The sequence below is a fragment of the Leopardus geoffroyi genome, chromosome A3, assembly GCF_018350155.1.
Source record: "Leopardus geoffroyi isolate Oge1 chromosome A3, O.geoffroyi_Oge1_pat1.0, whole genome shotgun sequence".
NCBI lineage: Eukaryota > Metazoa > Chordata > Mammalia > Carnivora > Felidae > Leopardus > Leopardus geoffroyi.
The window spans coordinates 29,890,954-29,909,882 of record NC_059336.1 but is presented as its reverse complement, the minus strand read 5'-3'; the positions used below and the strand labels follow the sequence as shown (position 1 = coordinate 29,909,882).

At 48.2% G+C, this 18,929-nt stretch overlaps 1 protein-coding gene across 5 annotated transcripts in view; it reads left to right on the top strand.

Annotated features, from left to right (window-relative positions):
• The window catches only part of UBOX5 (U-box domain containing 5), a 37,767-nt gene extending 22,140 nt beyond the window's left edge, over window positions 1-15,627 (top strand). For 3 of the 5 annotated variants that reach the window (XM_045445158.1, XM_045445159.1, XM_045445160.1), the window contains 4 exons: window positions 7,273-7,367; window positions 9,014-10,214; window positions 12,324-12,485; window positions 14,880-15,627. In XM_045445158.1, the coding sequence (XP_045301114.1) occupies window positions 7,314-7,367; window positions 9,014-10,214; window positions 12,324-12,485; window positions 14,880-15,088 (1,626 nt within the window). In that variant the 5' untranslated portion in view covers window positions 7,273-7,313 and the 3' untranslated portion in view covers window positions 15,089-15,627. Of the gene's footprint in view, window positions 1-2,956; window positions 3,333-7,272; window positions 7,368-9,013; window positions 10,215-12,323; window positions 12,486-14,879 lie in introns of those variants that run through there. The other 2 variants (XM_045445161.1, XM_045445162.1) reach the window with 2 other exon arrangements.
• Window positions 15,628-18,929: the final 3,302 nt, after the last annotated feature.

Sequence of the window (18,929 nt, the reverse complement as noted above, 5' to 3'; positions counted from 1 at the left end):
ACAGAATATCATACAGAATAGTCTCCCCACTTGACCATTTCATTGTCTAAGTTTTTCTTTAAGTGTTCAGAGAGAGAGAGAGCGTGAGCATGCTCGGGAGCAGGGGAGGGGGCAGAAAGAGAGGGAGAGAGAGAATCCCAAGCAGGCTCCGTGCTGCCAGCACAGAGCTTGACTCAGGCTTCATCTCACGAACTGTGGGATCATGCCCTGAGCCCAGACACTTAACCGGCTGAGCCACCCACGCATCCCCTGACTATTTAATTGTTATCTCATACTCCAGTGCCTAGTACCGGGCTTATAAGTGTATATAAATGGGCAGTAATATCTTGTCTAAAATTAAATATGAGCAATCAAATTCAGTAGAATTTGAAAAACATTTAAAGAACAATCTGCCACAACCACATAGAGCCTATCCTAGGAATAAAAAGATGGTTTAAAATTAGAAAAATGTGCCATCTCTCATTAGTCTGTCAGATAACAAAAATAATAAAACTCAATATATAGAGAAATTCAGAATTCAAAGCCTATCCCTGATTTTCAAAAAACTCTGAAAATTAGCATGCTTTATTAGCATAAAAAGAATATTTCAATCAGCATTATTTCAAAGATGATACACTGGAAGCATTTTCTAATGGGAACAAAAACAAGCATGGCAACTCTTATTATTTCATATAATTCTGGAAGTTCTAGCTAATGTCGTAAGATGAGAGACAAGTAAGAGTTACCATTTTGAGAAGGAGGCTCTCATTATTGAGACTGTAGACCCTCCCTGCAAAAAAACCCCGACTGAAAATCTGTTAAAATCAATTGGTTTAATAAGCCAACTGAACACATAATGGATACCCAAATGAAAAAGTTTCCTATATATAGCAAAACTGGTTATGAAAACTTATGGGATAAAAGGATCCTGTTAATAAATAGCCACCTTCACAAGAAACATGCACGACCTCTTAAGAAAAAAGTCAGGGGTGCCTTGGTGGCTCAGTTGGTTGAGTATCTGACTTCGACTCAGGTCTGATCTCACTGTTCATGGGTTCGAGCCCCACGTTGGGCTCTGTGCTGATGGCTCAGAGCCTGGAGCCTCCTTCAGATTCTGTGTCTCCCTTTCTCTCTCAAAAAGAAACATAGAAAAAAAAAGTCAAAGTTGTACTAAGACAAAAAATCGACTTAAGATTTTTATCTTAATATTCTAATAGTAAAAACTTGCCAGCAACCTAAATGTCCACCAAAAGGAGAATGGTTTGTTGGTAATTTTACTCTCTCTTGTTCCATAATGATTTTAAGGTAGCTTTCACAATATATTTACACTATGACATAAAAATAAGTGAAGAATTCAGGCAAAGAGAAATCTGGAGGGACGGGCCACAGGTTTATTCTGAGATTTCTAGTGGCCAAAATAAAGGAAACATCATAATCAATTATATGATTCATATTCATACCATATAATATTGAGTTGAAAAAAAAACCAACAACTGTTCCTAGTACTGAAACCAAAAAGAGAATTTTCTCATGGGTCTTAAAGAGAGGTTACTATGCAGAGTAAAGAGTGATCATCTTAACAACCTAATAAAACGGCAGCCATAGAGGTATTTCATTTTTAAAAATTATTAATGTTTATTTATTTTGGGGGTGGGGTAGGAGCAGAGAGAAGGAGACAAGGATCCCAAGCAGGCTCCACACTGACAGCAGAGAGCCCAGTGTGGGGCTTGAACTCACGAACTGTGAGATCATGACCTGAGCCGAAGTCCGAGGCTTAACCGATGACAGAGCCTCCCAGGTGCCCCTAGAGGTGTTCCCTTCCCTGCTGGTGGGCCACATGGAAGTAGTTGGTAAAGCTCGTTGTGGTGGGGTGAGGAGTGTGGGATTTGTGTCTGGGATTTGAACATGAGGATGACCCAGTACACTGCCCTTGAGGGGAGCTCAATGGGGAAGTACAGTATAGACAGTAAATTATGGTTCCCCGCTGATGTGTCATTGCCACCCTGGTATCCTGTGAATTTTGGCAGATAGGCCACTACATTTTCATCAGTGTGTTACATTTATCTTTGCTACGGCTGAGGGTCCACACTCCTAAGCAGTCTGTCAGATGGTGATGTGGGACATGAATGCAGCAGCCACCAGGGGTGCCAGGCAGGAAGCAAGAGGTGCCACTTAAGCTGGCATGACAAGGAATTTAATGTGGATGGACTGAACAGTCTCCATAAATATTCTCTCAGATTAGATTCTGGTAAGTGCTGCTGCGTCGAACAAACAGGCTGTGTCTGGTCAGATGCTTTAATGGTTGGCTAATGGAATTAACAACCTCTTGTAAAGGTTGAAAAGCCTCATGAGGTAATATGCTCGAATAGAGGGCTAGTTTATCTAGATTTTCCTCACAAAACAATTTAAAGCTTGATCCAATACATGTTGGAAGGGACAGTCAAGGTTTCCAAATTTCTACATTTAGAGCATAGCCACGTTAAGTTTGGGAGAATTAATTAAAAAAAAAAAAAAAATGAATGATACCAAAGCCTAACTTAAGTAAGAGGGGGGGAAAAAGTTGTAAGGTGTCCATGTAAGTTCCTGATAAGTCCTTCAAGGTAAATGGTGTCCAAATAGATAGTAACCAGAGTTTGTTTGGAAAGTTTGGCATCTCAGTCCCAGCTTAACCTCTCTTTAAGCCACAGTTTCTTCATCTGCAAAAGAAAGATATTAGTAACCACTTGAGGGCTAACCAGTGGGTAAGGTTAAAGTGGAATGAAATTTCTGGTGGCCATTTTATGTATGTGCCTTTCTAGCTGGAGTTGTTTTGCTGCTAGAGGGTCCTTGTGTCTTAACTCACTGGGAATCATTTGTGTTGGCTGAGAGTGCAGATAAAACCTTGTAAATTATCATATTGATTGGAGGGACAGTCCAGTTCTTCCCCTTTCAGGGGTCAGAGGTGGGATTTTTAAACTTATGAGATGACTGGAGTTTGAAAGCCCTTGGACTCGTCCTCTCATCCTGGACTCGTCCTCTCATCTCCAGTCCCTCCACAGGAGCAGGCATCTGGTGAGAGCTGAGCCGGGGTTAAAGGCAAAGTGCAGGCTGGTCCTGAGGGTGGTCACTTCTGGTCAATTTCATTTCACACTGCCATTTACAATTGAGTTGGGTCCTCAGATAATTTTGAAAACTTTTCTATTTGGCTTCATACTCACAGGTGAGCCCTTCATCATGGCTTGAGGAGGACCCCTACCCAACTTGTTCTGGTTCCGGCATTTAAGTTCTCAGATTAATTTCATGATATGTAGAATAAATCAAAGTTATAAGACTGCAGTGTGAAATGTCCAAGAAGATAACAAGGAAATAGGAAGGTAAATGTTAGTGAAATCAGTGCCTCCCACTGGGAAATCAACACTTCCAGGAGCTGACATTATTACTCTGCCAGTTTGTTTTTGTCCCTGAAAGTTGGAGGGAGAAAAGGCCTAAGGAGTTGACAGTGGAGTGGAGGTGATGGCACTCTAGGGGCCCTTTATCTCACTGTCAACCACCTCTCAGTATGCTCATGTTATAACACAGTATAACACAATTTCTGTCTCTTTGCTTTTTTTTTTTTTTTAATTTTTAAAATATTTATTTATTTTAGAGACAGGGCACAAGCAGGGGAGGGGCAGAGAGAGCCGAAGACAGAATCCGAAGCAGGCTGCAGGCTCTGAGCTGTCAGCGCGCAGAGCCTGACGTGGGGCATGAACCCATGAACCATGAAATCATGACCTGAGCCAAAGTCGGACACCCAACCGACTGAGCCACCCAGGCGCCCGTCTTTGCTTGTTCTTACCAAAGCCCTGTCCGACCCATCAGGACAAAGTTGGGAGGAGAGGGCTGCCTGCAGCAGTGCAAGCAAAGCTTCTCGAACCCGGACCTGAGTGGCTGAGTTCGCCCTTTGCTCAGGGCCAGCCCAGTTCTGCACTTACACACCTCTGTTGTGTCACCATCTGTGTCACTATCCTCTGTTTTCCTTTGGCATCATAGGCTTGCTTTTCCAGGAGAAATATTTTGTTTCCTAGGTCCGAGCTTTATATTCATGTTACTACTTCCATATTCAGTTAATGGCTTAATTGTGCATTTAAAACAAAACAAAAACTTAATAAGAAGCCACTTCCCTAGTTGGACAGGAGAATTGAGGGCATTGCTTCTCTGAATTGCTCTGGTTTCCTGGCCAAGAAGAGGTACATACAAGGGCCCTGAGAATATTTGCAGATGCAATTCCTCATACATTCATTTTTGAGTTATTGTGGAGAACAAGAAAAATATCAGAAGCTGGAGACATTTTCCCTGGGGGAAAAAAAGAGAATTCTGTAAACTAGTCCATGTTGATTCCAGGCCAGATTCTAGAATATTCTGACAGAGGGATGGCATATATACCTCAAACAGTGAGAAGTACTAAGAATTTCAACACAGATTCACAAAGAACAGGAGACTTTAGGCCAAGGGTCTCCACTGCATCAGGTTCATCTCATCTCATCAGGTTCATTGATCTTTGTTTTTCTTCCAGTTTTATAATTATCTTGTAATGTTCTTTCCATTGTCCTGAACTTACAGTCAAAAATAATACAGGGGCATCTGGATGGTTCCCTCGGTTAAGCATCCGACTTCAGCTCAGGTCATGATCTCTCAGCTCTTGAGTTCGAGCCCTGCATCAGGCTCTGTGCTGACCGCTCAGCTTCAGATTCTGTGTCTCCCTCTCTCTCTGTCCCTTCCCGCTTGTCTGTCTGTCTGTCTGTCTCTCAAAATAAACATTAAAAAAAAGTTAAAAAAATATATATAAACATATGCATTACTTTTTAAAAAACAACATGTGTGTGTGCAGGTATGTGTGTACAGGTATGTACACATTCATATACATACAAATGCTATAACTGTGATATAAAGGAGGTTTTTAAGTGTGATAATAAAATTTGTTCTCATGTGTAAATATCTGGTTATGACCATATTGGAAGGCATAATGAAGTTATCAGAAGCTATTACTAATATGTAAAATCACCTAGAATGCGGACTGCTACAAGTGTAGACTGTCAGATGTATTGGCATCACTCTTGGTGATGCGGTTGTCACAAACGGTCAATATCTCTTTGTAAAAATCTGATCTGAACAAAACAAAGTATAATCTTTCTGTGATCTGCATAGAAGTTCCCTTTTTAGGAGATTAGCATGTATTAAAACCATGTTAAAAAAATATTTTGTGTCTATATGTAAAACTCTGAGTTGGGGCGAGGCTGACGTAATAAACATTTAAAGGTCCCATGGCAGACCTTCACTGTGCAGAAACAGCCTGCTAAAATGTTGCACGATGCCAACTGTGCCTGGCCTCCATGTGGCACCTATTAATCATGATAACACAGACCCCAGAGGGTGACCCTTTCCCTGTTGGGCTAACAAAAGAGTTTTTCATGGCCTTCTCTGCCAGATGGAAAAGCATAGACTGGCTGGCTGGCCTCACCCAAGAGGTTCAGAGCCATTGGCAAGGCCTGCTGGCAGGAGAGATATTTCTGGTGGCTTCCCTGCTTCTCTACAAAGACTACCAAAGGCTGTTGGACATTGATCTTTGCTTTTCTTCTGGTTTTATTGAGCTATTAATTGACATATCACATTGAATAAGTTTAAGATGTACCACATAATGATTCAGTATTTGTATATATTACATAATGCTTACTGTAGTAAGTTAACATCTATCACCTCACGTAGTTACAGCTTATTTTCTTGTGATGAGAACTTTTAAGGTCTACTCTCAGCAGCTCTCAAATATAACTGCAGTATTGTTAACTGTAGTCACCATGCTGTACATCACCTCCTCAGAACTTACAACTACAGGGGCACCTGGGTGGCTCAGTTGGTTAAGCGTCCGACTTCGGCTTGGGTCATGATATCATGGTTTGTCGGTTCAAACCCCGCATCGGGCTCTGACAGCTCGGGGCCTGGGGCCTCCTTTGGATTCTGTGTCTCCCTCTCTCTCTGCCCCTCTCACGCTCACGCTCTCTGTCTCTCTTAAAAATAAACATTAAAAAAATTTGCTTTTAAGTTTTTTTTTTAATGTTTATTTATTTTTGAGACAGAGAGAAACAGAGCATGAATGGGGGAGGGTCAGAGAGAGAGGGAGACACAGAATCCGAAGCAGGCCCCAGACTCCAAGCTGTCAGCACAGAGCCTGATGCGGGGCTCGAACTCACAGACTATGAGATCATGACCGGACGAAGTCGGATGCTTAACTGACTGAGCCACCCAGGCACCCCTAAAAAAATTTTTTTTTAAAGAACTTCTATAACTACATGTTGGTACGTTTTGACCACCTTCACCCATTTCCCCCCAGCCTGGACGTTGGTCGTTAAAATGTTGTTTGGATTAGATGTCCTTTTAAGATGCTTTCCAAGTCTGGGATTTCTGTTTCTCAATGATGATGTTTTGGACTCTTCCAATTGTTTTCATGTTAATAAGAAAATGCAATCACAGGGCGCCTGGGTGGCTCAGTCAGTTAAGCGTCCAACTCTCGGTTTCAGCTCAGGTCATGATCTCATGGTTTGTGGGTTTGAGCCCCGTGTCAGGGTCTGCACTAGCAGTGCGGAGCCTGCTTGGGGTTCTCTCTACCTCTCCCTGCCCCTCCCCTGCTCACATGTGTGCTCATGCTCTCTCTCTCTCTCTCTCTCTCTCTCTCTCTCTCTCATAAATAAATAAATAAATGAATAAATAAATAAATAAACTTTAAAAGAAAAAAAATTGACAGGTGTTAAATGACAAAGATGCCTAGTACTACTATGATTTCTGCAACCTTTTCCGTTCTAAACCCTCTGGCTGAGTAGTTCTGTTCTTTCTCTGAGCTCTGCCACTTCTGACCCTCCTTTTCCTGTGGGGAGTGCCTTGCAGAGCTGTTGCCTCCACTGGGTCCAGCTGTCAGCCAGAGGACCCGCAGTCTTGGCCAACCTGCTCAGGCTGCAGGAGAAGGCTCCTCTGTGGGGGCACCCGGCTGTGTCAGTTGGAAGAGTGTGCATCTCTTGTCTCGAGGTGGTGAATTTGAGCCCCACAGTGGGTGTACAGATTACTTAAATACATAAGGAAAAAAAAAAGAAGCTCCTGTGCAATTTTTTGGTGACTCCTTTTCCCCAGCATCACAGGTATGATACAGTGAGACTATATAGACCATGGCCGTGTGCGTGAGAGTCTTTGTTACCCTGTTTGATTCTCTTCCCGTAGGAATCAACTCCTAAAAGTTTAGAATTGAACTTTGACATGTCTAATATCAAGCTTTATTTTTTATTCAAGGCTATTTCTGATGCTTGGAAGCTACCCTTTCAGCCACAAAGATGGTCATAAATCTTTGCCTCCCACAGTTCAGACCAAGAATTTACTGCAACAAGGTAAACAAAACAAGTATATGCACATAAATATGCAATGGCTATTTTTCATGCTTTTCCCCATGTCTTGCCTTGTGTATGTGGACTTAATTTAGGTGTAATGTGCTTTCACCTTCACTGTTTTAAATCCCACCAGGTGATATTTAGGTAAGCATTGGCCAGGATGTACCCCTAGAATCATGCAGCACTGTTACAAGAGGAGCTGTGTCTCATTTTCTCGAGGGTCGTGTTCATTGTGCTCCTCCCTCTGATGATAAAATTTAATTCTACTCAAAGTCACAGCGAAGGTAGAAATACTGTCTCCCCCAGTATTCCTCTCGCTTACTTCTCATGCTAGAAATAATGACTTGTACTTGTTATTTGGATTCCTTCTTCTTTATTTGAACTAAGTTGCTTTGCCTTTTGTGCAAAGGAGGTTATCTTTCCACAGCCCGGAGCAAGGAGTAAGGAAACTGCAAAAAGAGAATTGAGCCGTCCTTTAATTTTGAGCTTCTGCACACAGCATGCTGTTTCAGGTTCCCAGACTGCTAGCCTGATGTCTTTGAACAGAGACACAGGCTTCCTCCGCCATCTGAAAAGAACATTCTCATGAAACCTTTCGCAGGCTGAAATGGCGTAAAATGAATACCCACTGCCTTCCGGAAGTTCATTTACAAGAGATCTACATTAGTGTGATACCAAAACTTTTTTTCGTAAAAGTAAAAATTCTCTTTGGATTTCTTTTGGTTAGCAAATACAGGTGCTAATATAGGTCTTATGTAAAAGCAAAGTGGTGTGATAGGAACTTTCAGAAAGAGGGAGGCATACCTCTATCTTAAAATTTCCACTGGTTATAACAAATATTAGGAATATTAAGAGGGGGAGAAGTTACTCACAATCCCACCCCCTAGCATATTCACTGCTCTAGATTTCGTATAGTCTTTTGTGGTCCTTGTTGGTGAACACACTTTTTTTTTTTTTTAATGTTTATTTATTTTGAGAAAGAGAGAAAGCATGAGCAGGGGACGGGCAGAGAGAGAAGAGAGAGAATCCCAAGCAGGCTCCATGCTCGGTGTAGAGCCTGATGTGGGGCTCGATCTCATGACAATGAGATCATGACTTGAACTGATATCAAGAGTCAGATGCTTAACTGACTGAACCACCCAGGTGCCCCCACACTTTTGTTTTTGACCAAGTTCCCCCAGTCATAGATTCACAAGAAGATTGTCCACAAGAAGATTGCTATGGAAATTTAATAATTGATAGAGTCCAAATACAAAATTAAGAACTGTAACGAACATCTTTGTTTTCCCCTAAATCTCTGTGGTTTCATCCTCTACAATAAAAAAACACTAGCATAGCTGTCCTTTTTTCTCACAGACATTATTTTGAAGGGATTTTTGTTTGGATTGAGCAGACTTTTGTTGCTTCTATTTTTCAAGGATGGGCAGTACTTGGGGACACGGTTGCCCTCAGCCCTTGACCTGATAACCTTGAGTGCCTCCCCGCAAAAAAGCCCTGGTGAATTCAGTATAATAGAGGAAAGTTTAAATGAGGAACTTAAGACTTTCTTTAAATAATTTTCTAAAAAGTAGCAAATTCTTGAAATCTAGTTGTCTTCATTTGGATCTCATCAAGTGAATGTGTGTCTTATTTGTCATTAACTCTAGATATCAGCTGATGGTTATGAAGTAGAAAATCTCATCTCTGAAGACCTGACAAAGAGAAGTCATGGTTTTAGGACAGAGTATTTCATTAAGCCACCAGTCTACGTGATAGTTTCCTTTCCCTTCAGTGTGGAAATCTGTAGGATTAACATAGACCTCACAGCTGGGGGAGGCCAGAATGTCACCGGCCTGGAAATGTACACATCTGCCTTATCCAGCAGAGCATCTTGGAATGCCCCCGAGTGTCGGACCCCGGGCCCCGCCGAGCCGTCCATCCCAGACAAGGAGGCGTTCACCTTAGTAGGCAAAGTCTTATTGAAAAACCAGAGCCAAGTGGTGTTTAGTCACAGGGGCTTCAAGGCCAGGCCACCTTTTGGCCCAATGGACGCCACACTCCCCTCTCCTGCTGTTGTGGCACAGGAGCTCTGGAATAAAGGGGCTCTTTCCCTTAGCCACGTGGTCCATCTCAAGATCTGTATCACCCATGTGGCAGGCAGCGGTATCCCTTGCATCAAACGATTGGAAGTGTGGGGTCAGCCAGCTAAAACCTGCTCTCAGGAGGTGATAGACAGTGTCCTGCTGGTTGCCTCAGAGAGCCTCCCTCAGGACTTGACTCTGCAGGCCCCAGCCTTGCCCATGGAGAGTGACTGTGATCCCGGAAGCCTGTCTGAGGGCCAGCAGGCCCCCTCCAGCCTGCAGGAGCTAGCCGAGGTGATTCAGGATGTGCCTGAGGAGTTCCTGGATCCCATCACCCTGGAGATCATGCCTTGCCCCATGCTGCTGCCTTCAGGCAAGGTCATCGACCAGAGCACGCTGGAAAAGTGTAACCGCAGCGAAGCCGCCTGGGGCCGAGTGCCCAGTGACCCTTTCACGGGGGTAGCCTTTACTCCACACTCCCAGCCCCTGCCTCACCCCTCCCTGAAGGCCCGGATCGACCATTTCCTGCTCCAGCACTCCATTCCGGGCTGCCATCTGCTTGGGAGAGCACAGACTGCATTGGCAGTGACACCTTCTTCCATTGCTCTGCCCTCTCGGAAAAGGAAGATGGAGCAGACTGAACATGCCCCGGACAGTAGCCTTGGGGTAAACGCTTCCTGTTTTTCTACCACAAGCCTTCTGGTCTCACCCACTACCTCAGAGCACACCGCTAAGAAAATGAAAGCTGCCAGTGAACTTGGGCTGACACATATGGACTGCTCAACAGGTAATCCACGCTCTGCTTCCATGTCCGCTGCCCTCCCTGTGCTTCCCAGGTGACACGTGGCACTATTGCCCTGTGCTTTATGTTTTGCTGTCTTAAGTTATCCCAAAACTTACTGGCTTAAAGCACCACACATTCATTATCTCATAGCTTCTCTGGTCAGGAAGCCAGGATAGTTTGGCTGGGTCACCTGCTGCGGGGTCTTCTCCAGCTGCTGTCGAAGTGTTGGCTGGGGCTGCAGCCACTTCATGGCTTGACTGGGGAAGGATTCACTTGTAAGCTCATTCCTGTGATTGTTGCAGGATTTGGTTCCTGGCTGAACTATTGTTCCGAGGGCCTCTCTTCCCTGTTGGCTGGTCTTGGCTGGTGGCCAGCAGACTCAGTCTGTCCTCAGTTCCTTGCCACATGGGCCTCTCAAGGGCAGCACATAACATGGTAGCTGTGTAAGCACAAGATGGAAGTCATAGTCTTATGTTACCTAATTGTGGAAGTGGCATCCCTTCATTTTTGCTTTATTCTGTTAGAAGCAAGTCACTAAGTCTGGCCCACACTCAAGGGGAAGGGGGTACCCTAGGGCATGAGTCTCTGGAGGTGGGTCTCATTGGGAGCCATTTCAGACACTCTCCCACACCTTTGATTCCTATTTTATTCAGTCATGTTTTTAAATGTTTTTAATTCAGTGTTTTTATCTAAGATTGGTGGTTGAATTTTGTCTAATGTCTTTGCAATATCAGTGGAGATGGTACTATGATTTTTCATCCTTAGTTCTTTTAGTGTGAAAAAATACATTAATAGGCTTCTTAATATTCAACCGTTATTACATTCCTGGAATAAACTTCATTTGGTCATGCTTCTTTTAATGTTCTGCTTGGTTCTGTTTGCTAGCGTTTTATTTTGGATAAATAATTTGAACTGTCATGTACACATACCATCTCTGGTCATGTTTTGTTACCAAAGATTTGTGTGCTCCATAAGAAGAATTAAGACATTTTCCTGTACTCAACTTTAGAACAATGTAAGAGTATTAGAATAATTTCCTCTTTCCATATTTGGTAGAATTTGCCCATGATTGTTAGTGCCTGGTGCTTTTGGAGATAACTCTTTGACACTTTCTTTTTCCTTATGAAAATAAATCTGTTTAGATTTTATCATTCTTGTAATATCCTCTCTTACTGTAAAAGCCCTATGCAAATAGTGCACTTAAAGGTTACATCTGTGTCTTCTCTGGTTTTGAGTATAGATTTTAGTCAACATGATCCCTGGAAACTCCTGGAAGCATCTGAGGTGCAGTGGGGTGAGACAAAGAAAGGTCCTTAGACCCTGATGTCTGTAAGGTCAGGTTTGTTGGTGATATAGGACCATGCTGACCTGTGCTTCAAGGCCCCAAGCAAGTCCTGCACACTGTGGACAAAATGTTCTACTCCCTACTTTGGGGCAGTTTTGTGAACCCTGATACCAGGCAGGTCTCTGGGTTCTTTCGTGGACAGCTGTCTCACTCTCCCATTGCCTTCACCCTCAGCCTACTGCTTGGCTTTCTGTGAACCACACAGAGAAGGTCCCTTAGATAGTGGAGTGGGCAGAGTGAGGTCTTTGTCATTCAACTTGGTAATGACCACTTTGCTTTACTCAGCAGGAGAGAGAGGACACAAATGCCCAGAGAGTGCAGGCCAGCAAACCCGCAGAGCGGGGAGGGTGGGGGCCCCAGAAGGGAGGAGATGAGGAAAAGCTGCTGGCGAGGGAATGGACAGGGAGCAGGGGCACAATGGTGGGCACCTCCTTGGCCTGCAAGGAGACCTTCTGAAAGTAGGGTGCAGTTCTGCAAATGAGCCACAAGGTGGCCCAGGCCTGCCCAGAAATCTTTCCAGGAGGAGGAAAGCTAGAGCTGGCCCAGAAACCCTGAAAGTGGTGTGGGATGGGTAGGAACGTCCCCAAGGCTTTGACTGCTGGTACTCCATCATCACAATCCACTAGCAGACGTCAGGGAGGAGTTTCTTTACATCTGCGTCCATTTGAAGTTAGAAGTACCGTTCTTGTGGTCCTCCAAGGACTTATTGCTTGGTCTTTTTTGCTGAACCTCTCTCTGGATATCGTGGTCTGTGCATCTCTTGTCAGGTCCCGTGTCCCACGAGCAGAAGCTGTCACAGAGCTTGGAAGTTGCCTTGACATCGACTCTTGGCTCCATGCCCTCCTTCACGGCTCGGCTGACCCGGGGACAGCTCCAACAGCTCGGCACAAGAGAGAGCAGCGCCTCCTGGAGGCCAGGCGCCGCCTCGGGTAACTGGGGCCCCATCCGTCTCGCCAGAGCCTGGGAGCAGAAGCCTGGGCCCTGCCTCTGGGGCTCCTGGGACTGCCATGCCCAACCTCCTTAGCGCCAGCAGCCAGCACCCGGGCCTCAGGGAGAACTTTGTCTCTTTCCTTTTCCAGGGGGAGCTGAGGGGCTCCTGTGAAGTTTAACTCTTCACAAGGAGAGCTTTCTCTAGTTAACTCTTGGTAATTCTGTGGACTTAGGGCTTGGCAACTCTGCAGTGTTTTTGATAAGATCTAATATTAATTGTTCTGTCCTGGACTTTTGTTTCCCCTCCTTTGGTTAGTTTTCAGATCCAGTCTGTCTCCCATCTGACAGCTGGGCAGTTTATTTTAAGGAAGTGTGGAGAGAAGCTTGGAGGTTGTCTCCTTTGTCCCTTCCTGTTAACAGTTTCACTGGTGTTTAGAATAGAGCTGTAGCAGCTTTTGACTGAGGCAGTTTTTGCCCACAGTGAACCTGGGACCACATTAGATGATAGAATCAGTTAGGATACAAGGTGAGAGAACATGCCGGAATGCTAGGCAATTTTTACAAGATGAAGCCTGAAGGAGCCCGTGATAAGGTGTATGCTCGATTCTTGTTGCCCATCCAGAGCCAGGCCATTCTTACCTCTTCTTCTTCTCATCCACACCTCCCTGTCTCTCTTATTTCCATCCTGACCATCACCAAGAACCTTCTCGTCCAGGTGGCCAGTGGTTTCCACGGCTCCAGACGCAGTGGTTGCTCTCCCTTCCCCTCCCAGCAGTGTCTGATGCGGCTTGCCAGCCCCTCCTTCCTGAAACCCCTTCTCTCTTGGCCTTTCGGATCCTGCGCTCTTTTTCTCCCTCTTTTCACTGTCCCTTTGCAATTTCCACTTCGGACTCCTCTTCCAGACTCTGGTCCTGCAAACTCTTCTCTGCCCTGCCATCCCAGAGAGAACCCACTGGCCAGTGACTGCCCATGCTCCCCCCTGTGGCTCCTTCCTCTCCTTGGAACTCAGACCCTGGCCTCCCTGACAGCTGCCTGGCACCTCCATGTGGGAAACCCCTGGATAGATGTTGAGTGAAGTTCTAACTCAGAACGCAGACACGCCCCATCACCCCATTGCTAGTAAAGAGCAGCATCTTCTCTTGGGTCAGGCCTGTAACGTGGAGATTGTCCTTGGTGTCCTTCAGCCTTCCTGACATCCATTCATCCTCAAGTCCTGTACGTACTCCTCCAAAGTGGATCTCCGAGCACTCTGCTGCCACCCTGTCCCCTGTGCCGTCCCCTCCCCAGCCCCTCCCCGTCTCTTTCAGCAGCCCTGCTGCTCCCACACAGCCACTCTCACCTGTAATGTCCACCAGCGCATGGCACTTCACTTCTTAGACTCCTCCCAGGGCATCCCACTGATCCTGGAACAAAGTCTAAGCCCCTGCCGCTGGTGAAGTCCTGCGCACCCCAGCCTGCCCCCTTTGTAGCCTCACCTGAAGCCAGTCTCCGCCATCACAGCTCTACGTCCTGTCTTTCTTTAATGGACCAGCCATTCCTTTTTTTTTTTTTTTTTGCTTTGGTTTGGTTCTGGACCAACCATTCTTTGTACTTGCTGTCCCTCTCTTTCTGCGTGGTCGGCCTCTTTTTTTCCCCTAAGAGACCACCCTTGCCCTCTCCAGAGGGGTGTGGAGTGGGGACAAAGCAGCCTCCTTAGGCTAGGGCCACAAGAGAAGGAAGCGCAGCAGGTGCAGCTTGGGGAGACAGTGGCTGGACATGGCCACTGCAGCCCTCATTCAGGGAGGCCCTGCGGGAAGCAGGGAAAGAGGGAGCCTGCAGCACAGGAAGGGGATTGACAGGTCAGGAGGGGCTGCCAGGCTGAAGAGAAGAAGCAGGTGCCAGGCTCAGTGGGTAACTCAGACCTCAGGCCTGCCCACGTGGTGCCCTCCCTCCTCCTTGGACCTGCCCAGCCCTGCTACACCTGCTCACTGTCTGCTGTCTCCTTTCTTGTGTCGTCTCGCCTTTCTTGTAGTTTATGTTATCAGGATGAGCTTGTGCCTCACTCTGACCGTAGCAGCCTGTTCCAGGGGGAAGCAAATCCTGCTCAGAGACTGGGAGGGAGGGCTCAGTACGGTCCGCTTGCCTTCAGAAGCCAGCTTTTCTTGGGCACTCACTGGAGCACCAAGATTTGATGATTGAGGGGAGGTCTCCCAGGTGTCCTGGCTCCCCAACACCCTCTCCTCCCAGAGCAACCAGAAGTGGCCCCAGGAGGGATAAAGCCATGCTGCTGAAGGGGTGGAGGGTGGGGAAGCTTCTTGTCCCACTTCAGGCTCATGCCCTGCCATCAGGACGGAGCCTGGACCAGGGGACAGCTTTCGCTTCACCTTGGCCTATTTTCCTCCCTGATTTACCAGAGCAGCCTGGGAGCATCCCGGGGCCCGAGTGTGCCTCCTGCAAAAGAGCGTTTTCTCCCTACTTCAAAAAGGAGCCTGTGTACCAGCTCCCCTGTGGCCACCTCCTATGCCGGCCCTGCCTGGGTGAGAAGCAGCGCTCCCTGCCCATGACGTGCACAGCCTGCCAGAGGCCATTTGCCAGCCAGGACGTGCTGCGTGTCCACTTCTGAGTGACCAGCTCCAACCTGAGAAGACCTGTCGATGGGAGGAGCTGAGGGAGTGTGTGTGTGGGGTTGGGGGGCACAATCCCCTGAAGTCAGGCCAAATCCCAAGCACAGAGGGGCCCTTTCCTCCCCAGGGGCTTTCCCTTTGCCTCCTTCCAGAGTGTAGCACCCGGGCCAGAACACAGGGGAGGGGTGCTCCACTCCTGCTCAAGTGGCAATAGGGTAACAAAGCCATAGTTTGGGCTGGGAGGGATAGGGGATGTATCCCTGCCCTCCTGTGCCTCCCTGCCACCCCCTCTGCCAGAGCCCAGGGCCTGTTAGAGCCAGCCCCACCCTGCCAAGGGCCCCCTGAGTTGTCTGCACACACACCCCAGCCCTGCAGGATGGACCCGAGTGGAGCATGAGAGACCATGGCTTGAGAGCTCAAGGACAGCCTCCGCCCGTGGGGTCACCTAGAGTGTTCCGTGGCTGGAGTCTGCGGTGAGTGACTCAGCCCCCGACTGGCAGACGACTCTGAGCCTTAATAAAGCGATGGTTGACGTCTGTCCTCTGTGGACTTCCTCCTGACAGAGTGCCTGTCAGTGTCGTCATACTCCTGTCCCCACCGGCACCCACACAAAGTGGGACCATCATAGGGCAGCCTCAAGCAGTCAGTGCAACCCTGTCTGGCTGCAATTCAGGTCAATGGCCTGAAGGGACGAGAAGTCACATTTTCGATGCTTGGCATGTGTGAGGGTTTGCACGTGGGTGTGCACGCAGCGTGGGTTGGGCACCCTCCCTTGGGCCAGTGTGGCACAGGCTTCCCTCATCTTGGCGGAGCCTGTGCACTGCCCTCTGAGAACAGAGCTTTTCTGCACGGGCCCATTATGGGAAAAGTGCTTGTTTATAGGCTGCATTGTTTTCATTCAAAATTCAGTTCTGTGGCGTCCCAGAGGGAACGTATGTATTCCTACAACTGTTTACTGTGTGGAAGAGGTTCTACTCCCTGGAAGGACGGCAGTGAGAAAATGCACCAGGCTGTTCCCCGTGCCCTGGAGGATGTCAGGAGGGAGTTCACCTTGAGTCCTCAGGGCCATAAGCTGCCCAGAAATCCCAGCCGCCTGCTCCCCTCCCCTCCCACAGGCCTGCAGCTCATGCTCCACGGGGACCCCAGGGAGTGACCCCGGGAAGGAGGGAGCTGATTAAAAACTCAGATTCTTGAGTCCCGGGAATTTAGAGATCTGGGGGTGGGGTTAGAGATTCCAGGGGTATTTGTGCTCCTCAAAGGAAATTCCTTCCCTTGACACAGCCTCACCTGAGACTTCAGAGTCTGCACTGCTGGCCTTTCCTGTGAGCTGCTCTTTGGCTTCAAATGGCCTGGCCTTACCCTCCTTGCTTGTGTTCTAAGAAAAGCCCCAGCATTCGGAGCAAAAGCACTGCTGGGGGTGGGGGGATGGCTGCCCTCAGCCTGTGGTGGCCTCAGGGGAGCAGCCAACCTGAAGCAGGTTCACTACTCAGGAGCCCTTGTCTCTGGGGGGCGTCCTGTGAGCCCCACCCCAGGGAGCCAGAGGAAGCCCCTTCTGTGTGGGGTCTACATAAGGCACATCCAGATGGGGGCAGAGTTTTCTCCCTCTAGCGGAGGGGCCTGGTGATCTGCATTTGAAAAGAGCTTCTGCGCCGCAGGAGGCTCTGGTAGGAAACCAGGCATGGGAGCTGCTGGGGTGGACAGTTCCTGTCCTGTGACCAGGTGGAGCCACACCCACATCCTTGGAGATGCATTCATTTTTATCTTACTTGTTTTTTTTTTTCTTTTTTTTTTTTTTTTTTTCTTTTTTTTTAATTTTTTTTCAACGTTTATTCACTTTTTTTGGGACAGAGAGAGACAGAGCACGAACGGGGGAGGGGCAGAGAGAGAGGGAGACACAGATCGGAAACAGGCTCCAGGCTCTGAGCCATCAGCCCAGAGCCTGACGCGGGGCTCGAACTCACGGACCGCGAGATCGTGACCTGGCTGAAGTCGGACGCTTAACCGACTGCGCCACCCAGGCGCCCCTATCTTACTTGTTTTTTTAAGCTCTACACCCAACACGGAGCTTGAAGTCACGACCCCACGATCCAGAGTCACATGCTCTATCGGCTGAACCAGCCAGGTGCCCCTTTATCTTATTCTAAAGTGCCCTCCAAAAGGACATTTGTCTTTCACCAGCCTTGCCAGAAACGGCACTAGGCACGGCCAGCTGGGCAGTTCCTTGCCCCTAGAAAACGGGAATAACATCTCACCTGCCGCCAACCAGGCTCAGAGGGCAGTTTATTTCTCAGCAGAGCCAGGGGCCAGGCACAAAGCAGCTAACCAGTAAACACAGAGTTGACTCCGACTCTAGTAGACGCAGGACCGCAAAGCCTTGATGAGGCCCGCTGCCCCCCTCGCAGACCGCAGGTTTTGTGGGGCGCCCGTCTTCCCCTTTCCTGTATCATTTACTCGACCCCAAGCCCGTTTGTGGTGCGCAGCCCTGGGCCCCTGGGCCCCAAATATTCATCTCCAAGGGGCAGTGCGGCCTTGCGTCCTGGCTGTCCTCCCTGTGGGGCTGAGGCCCCAGCCCTTGGCCACTGTGCGCCCTTGAACAGGGACTGGGCCAGCTCGCTCCTGCTGTGGCCCGCCAGCCCCAGGGGCAACGGGAGGGAGGGCCACTTAGAAGAAGTAGAAGAACCAGATAGCCAGGAAGAAGAGGAGCAGCTGCTCGGTGCTCACAGAGTATTCCATCTCCTGGAAGCCTGGCCGCAGGACCCTGCAGCACCTGGGCGCCCGGGCGGAGCAGGCTGCCCTAGCCCCCAGCCGCGCTGCTGCTCCCCGCGCGTCTCCAGCTCGAGACCGCCCGGCCGCGTGGAGCTTTTCCATCCCCCAGGAAACCAGTCCTCTGCCACGGGGGTTGCTGTAAGTAGGTCTGCAGACAAAGCGACCTGTCCCTGGAGGAAGCCGCCGCCCGCCCGGCTTCCAGGCCGTTGCTAGCCTCCTGCCGGCGGGCTTGTAATACTGGGCCAGCTGCCATTGTGAGGGCTGTGGGCGGGGCGGGGCGCCTCAGGGCTGTCCCCTCCCTCGGAGGTGGCCCCTCCGCCCTCTTCCAGTCCCCTCAAGTCCCTTTGCAGCCTGCTCTGGCAGGGTCTTTCCTTCCAGATCTAGGCTGGAAGGGACTGGCTGGGCTGGGGATCAGCCAAAGATGCTCTGTCCAGCCATAGGTGGCAGAGGCCATACCCCAGGCTCCACCCCGCAGTGATGCACTCCCTCTCTTATAAAGAAGTGCCATGGCCCAGAGGGGTGACACGATCTCCAGAGTGGCACGGGAGGAAGTGAGGAAGAAGGGACAAGAGGCACCCTTCCCTCCACCAAAGGTTTGTGCCGGCAGTGAGGCGATGCTGCATGTTATCACCATGTGACCACACAAACACTTTGGGTTTTTTTTTTTTTTCTCTTACAATATCTTACAGGGGAGGAAGAAAGTATGTATATATGCTGTGTGGTTCTGTTGACTGCGGTTTCCCTTAACATTCTTTCCTGGACATTTGCCTTTGTCATTAGACACTGTTCTTATTACCAAAATCATTTGGAAAAACAAGCCAGAGAGGGGGGAAAAACAGGAAAATGCTGAAAATGAAGAATGGTTTGGGTTCGGTGGGGAGAGCTGACCCTTGTATACATAGACCAACGAAACAGAACTGAAAATCCAGAAGCAGGTCCAAATGCCTGTGGAAACTCGGGGCACCATAATGGGGGCATCACCAACCAACAGGGAAAAATGGACCTTCACCAAGTGGAGCTGGAGCTCCTGGAAGAAGGAAACCATCCAAGAACTAGAAGAAAATGGAAAATGAG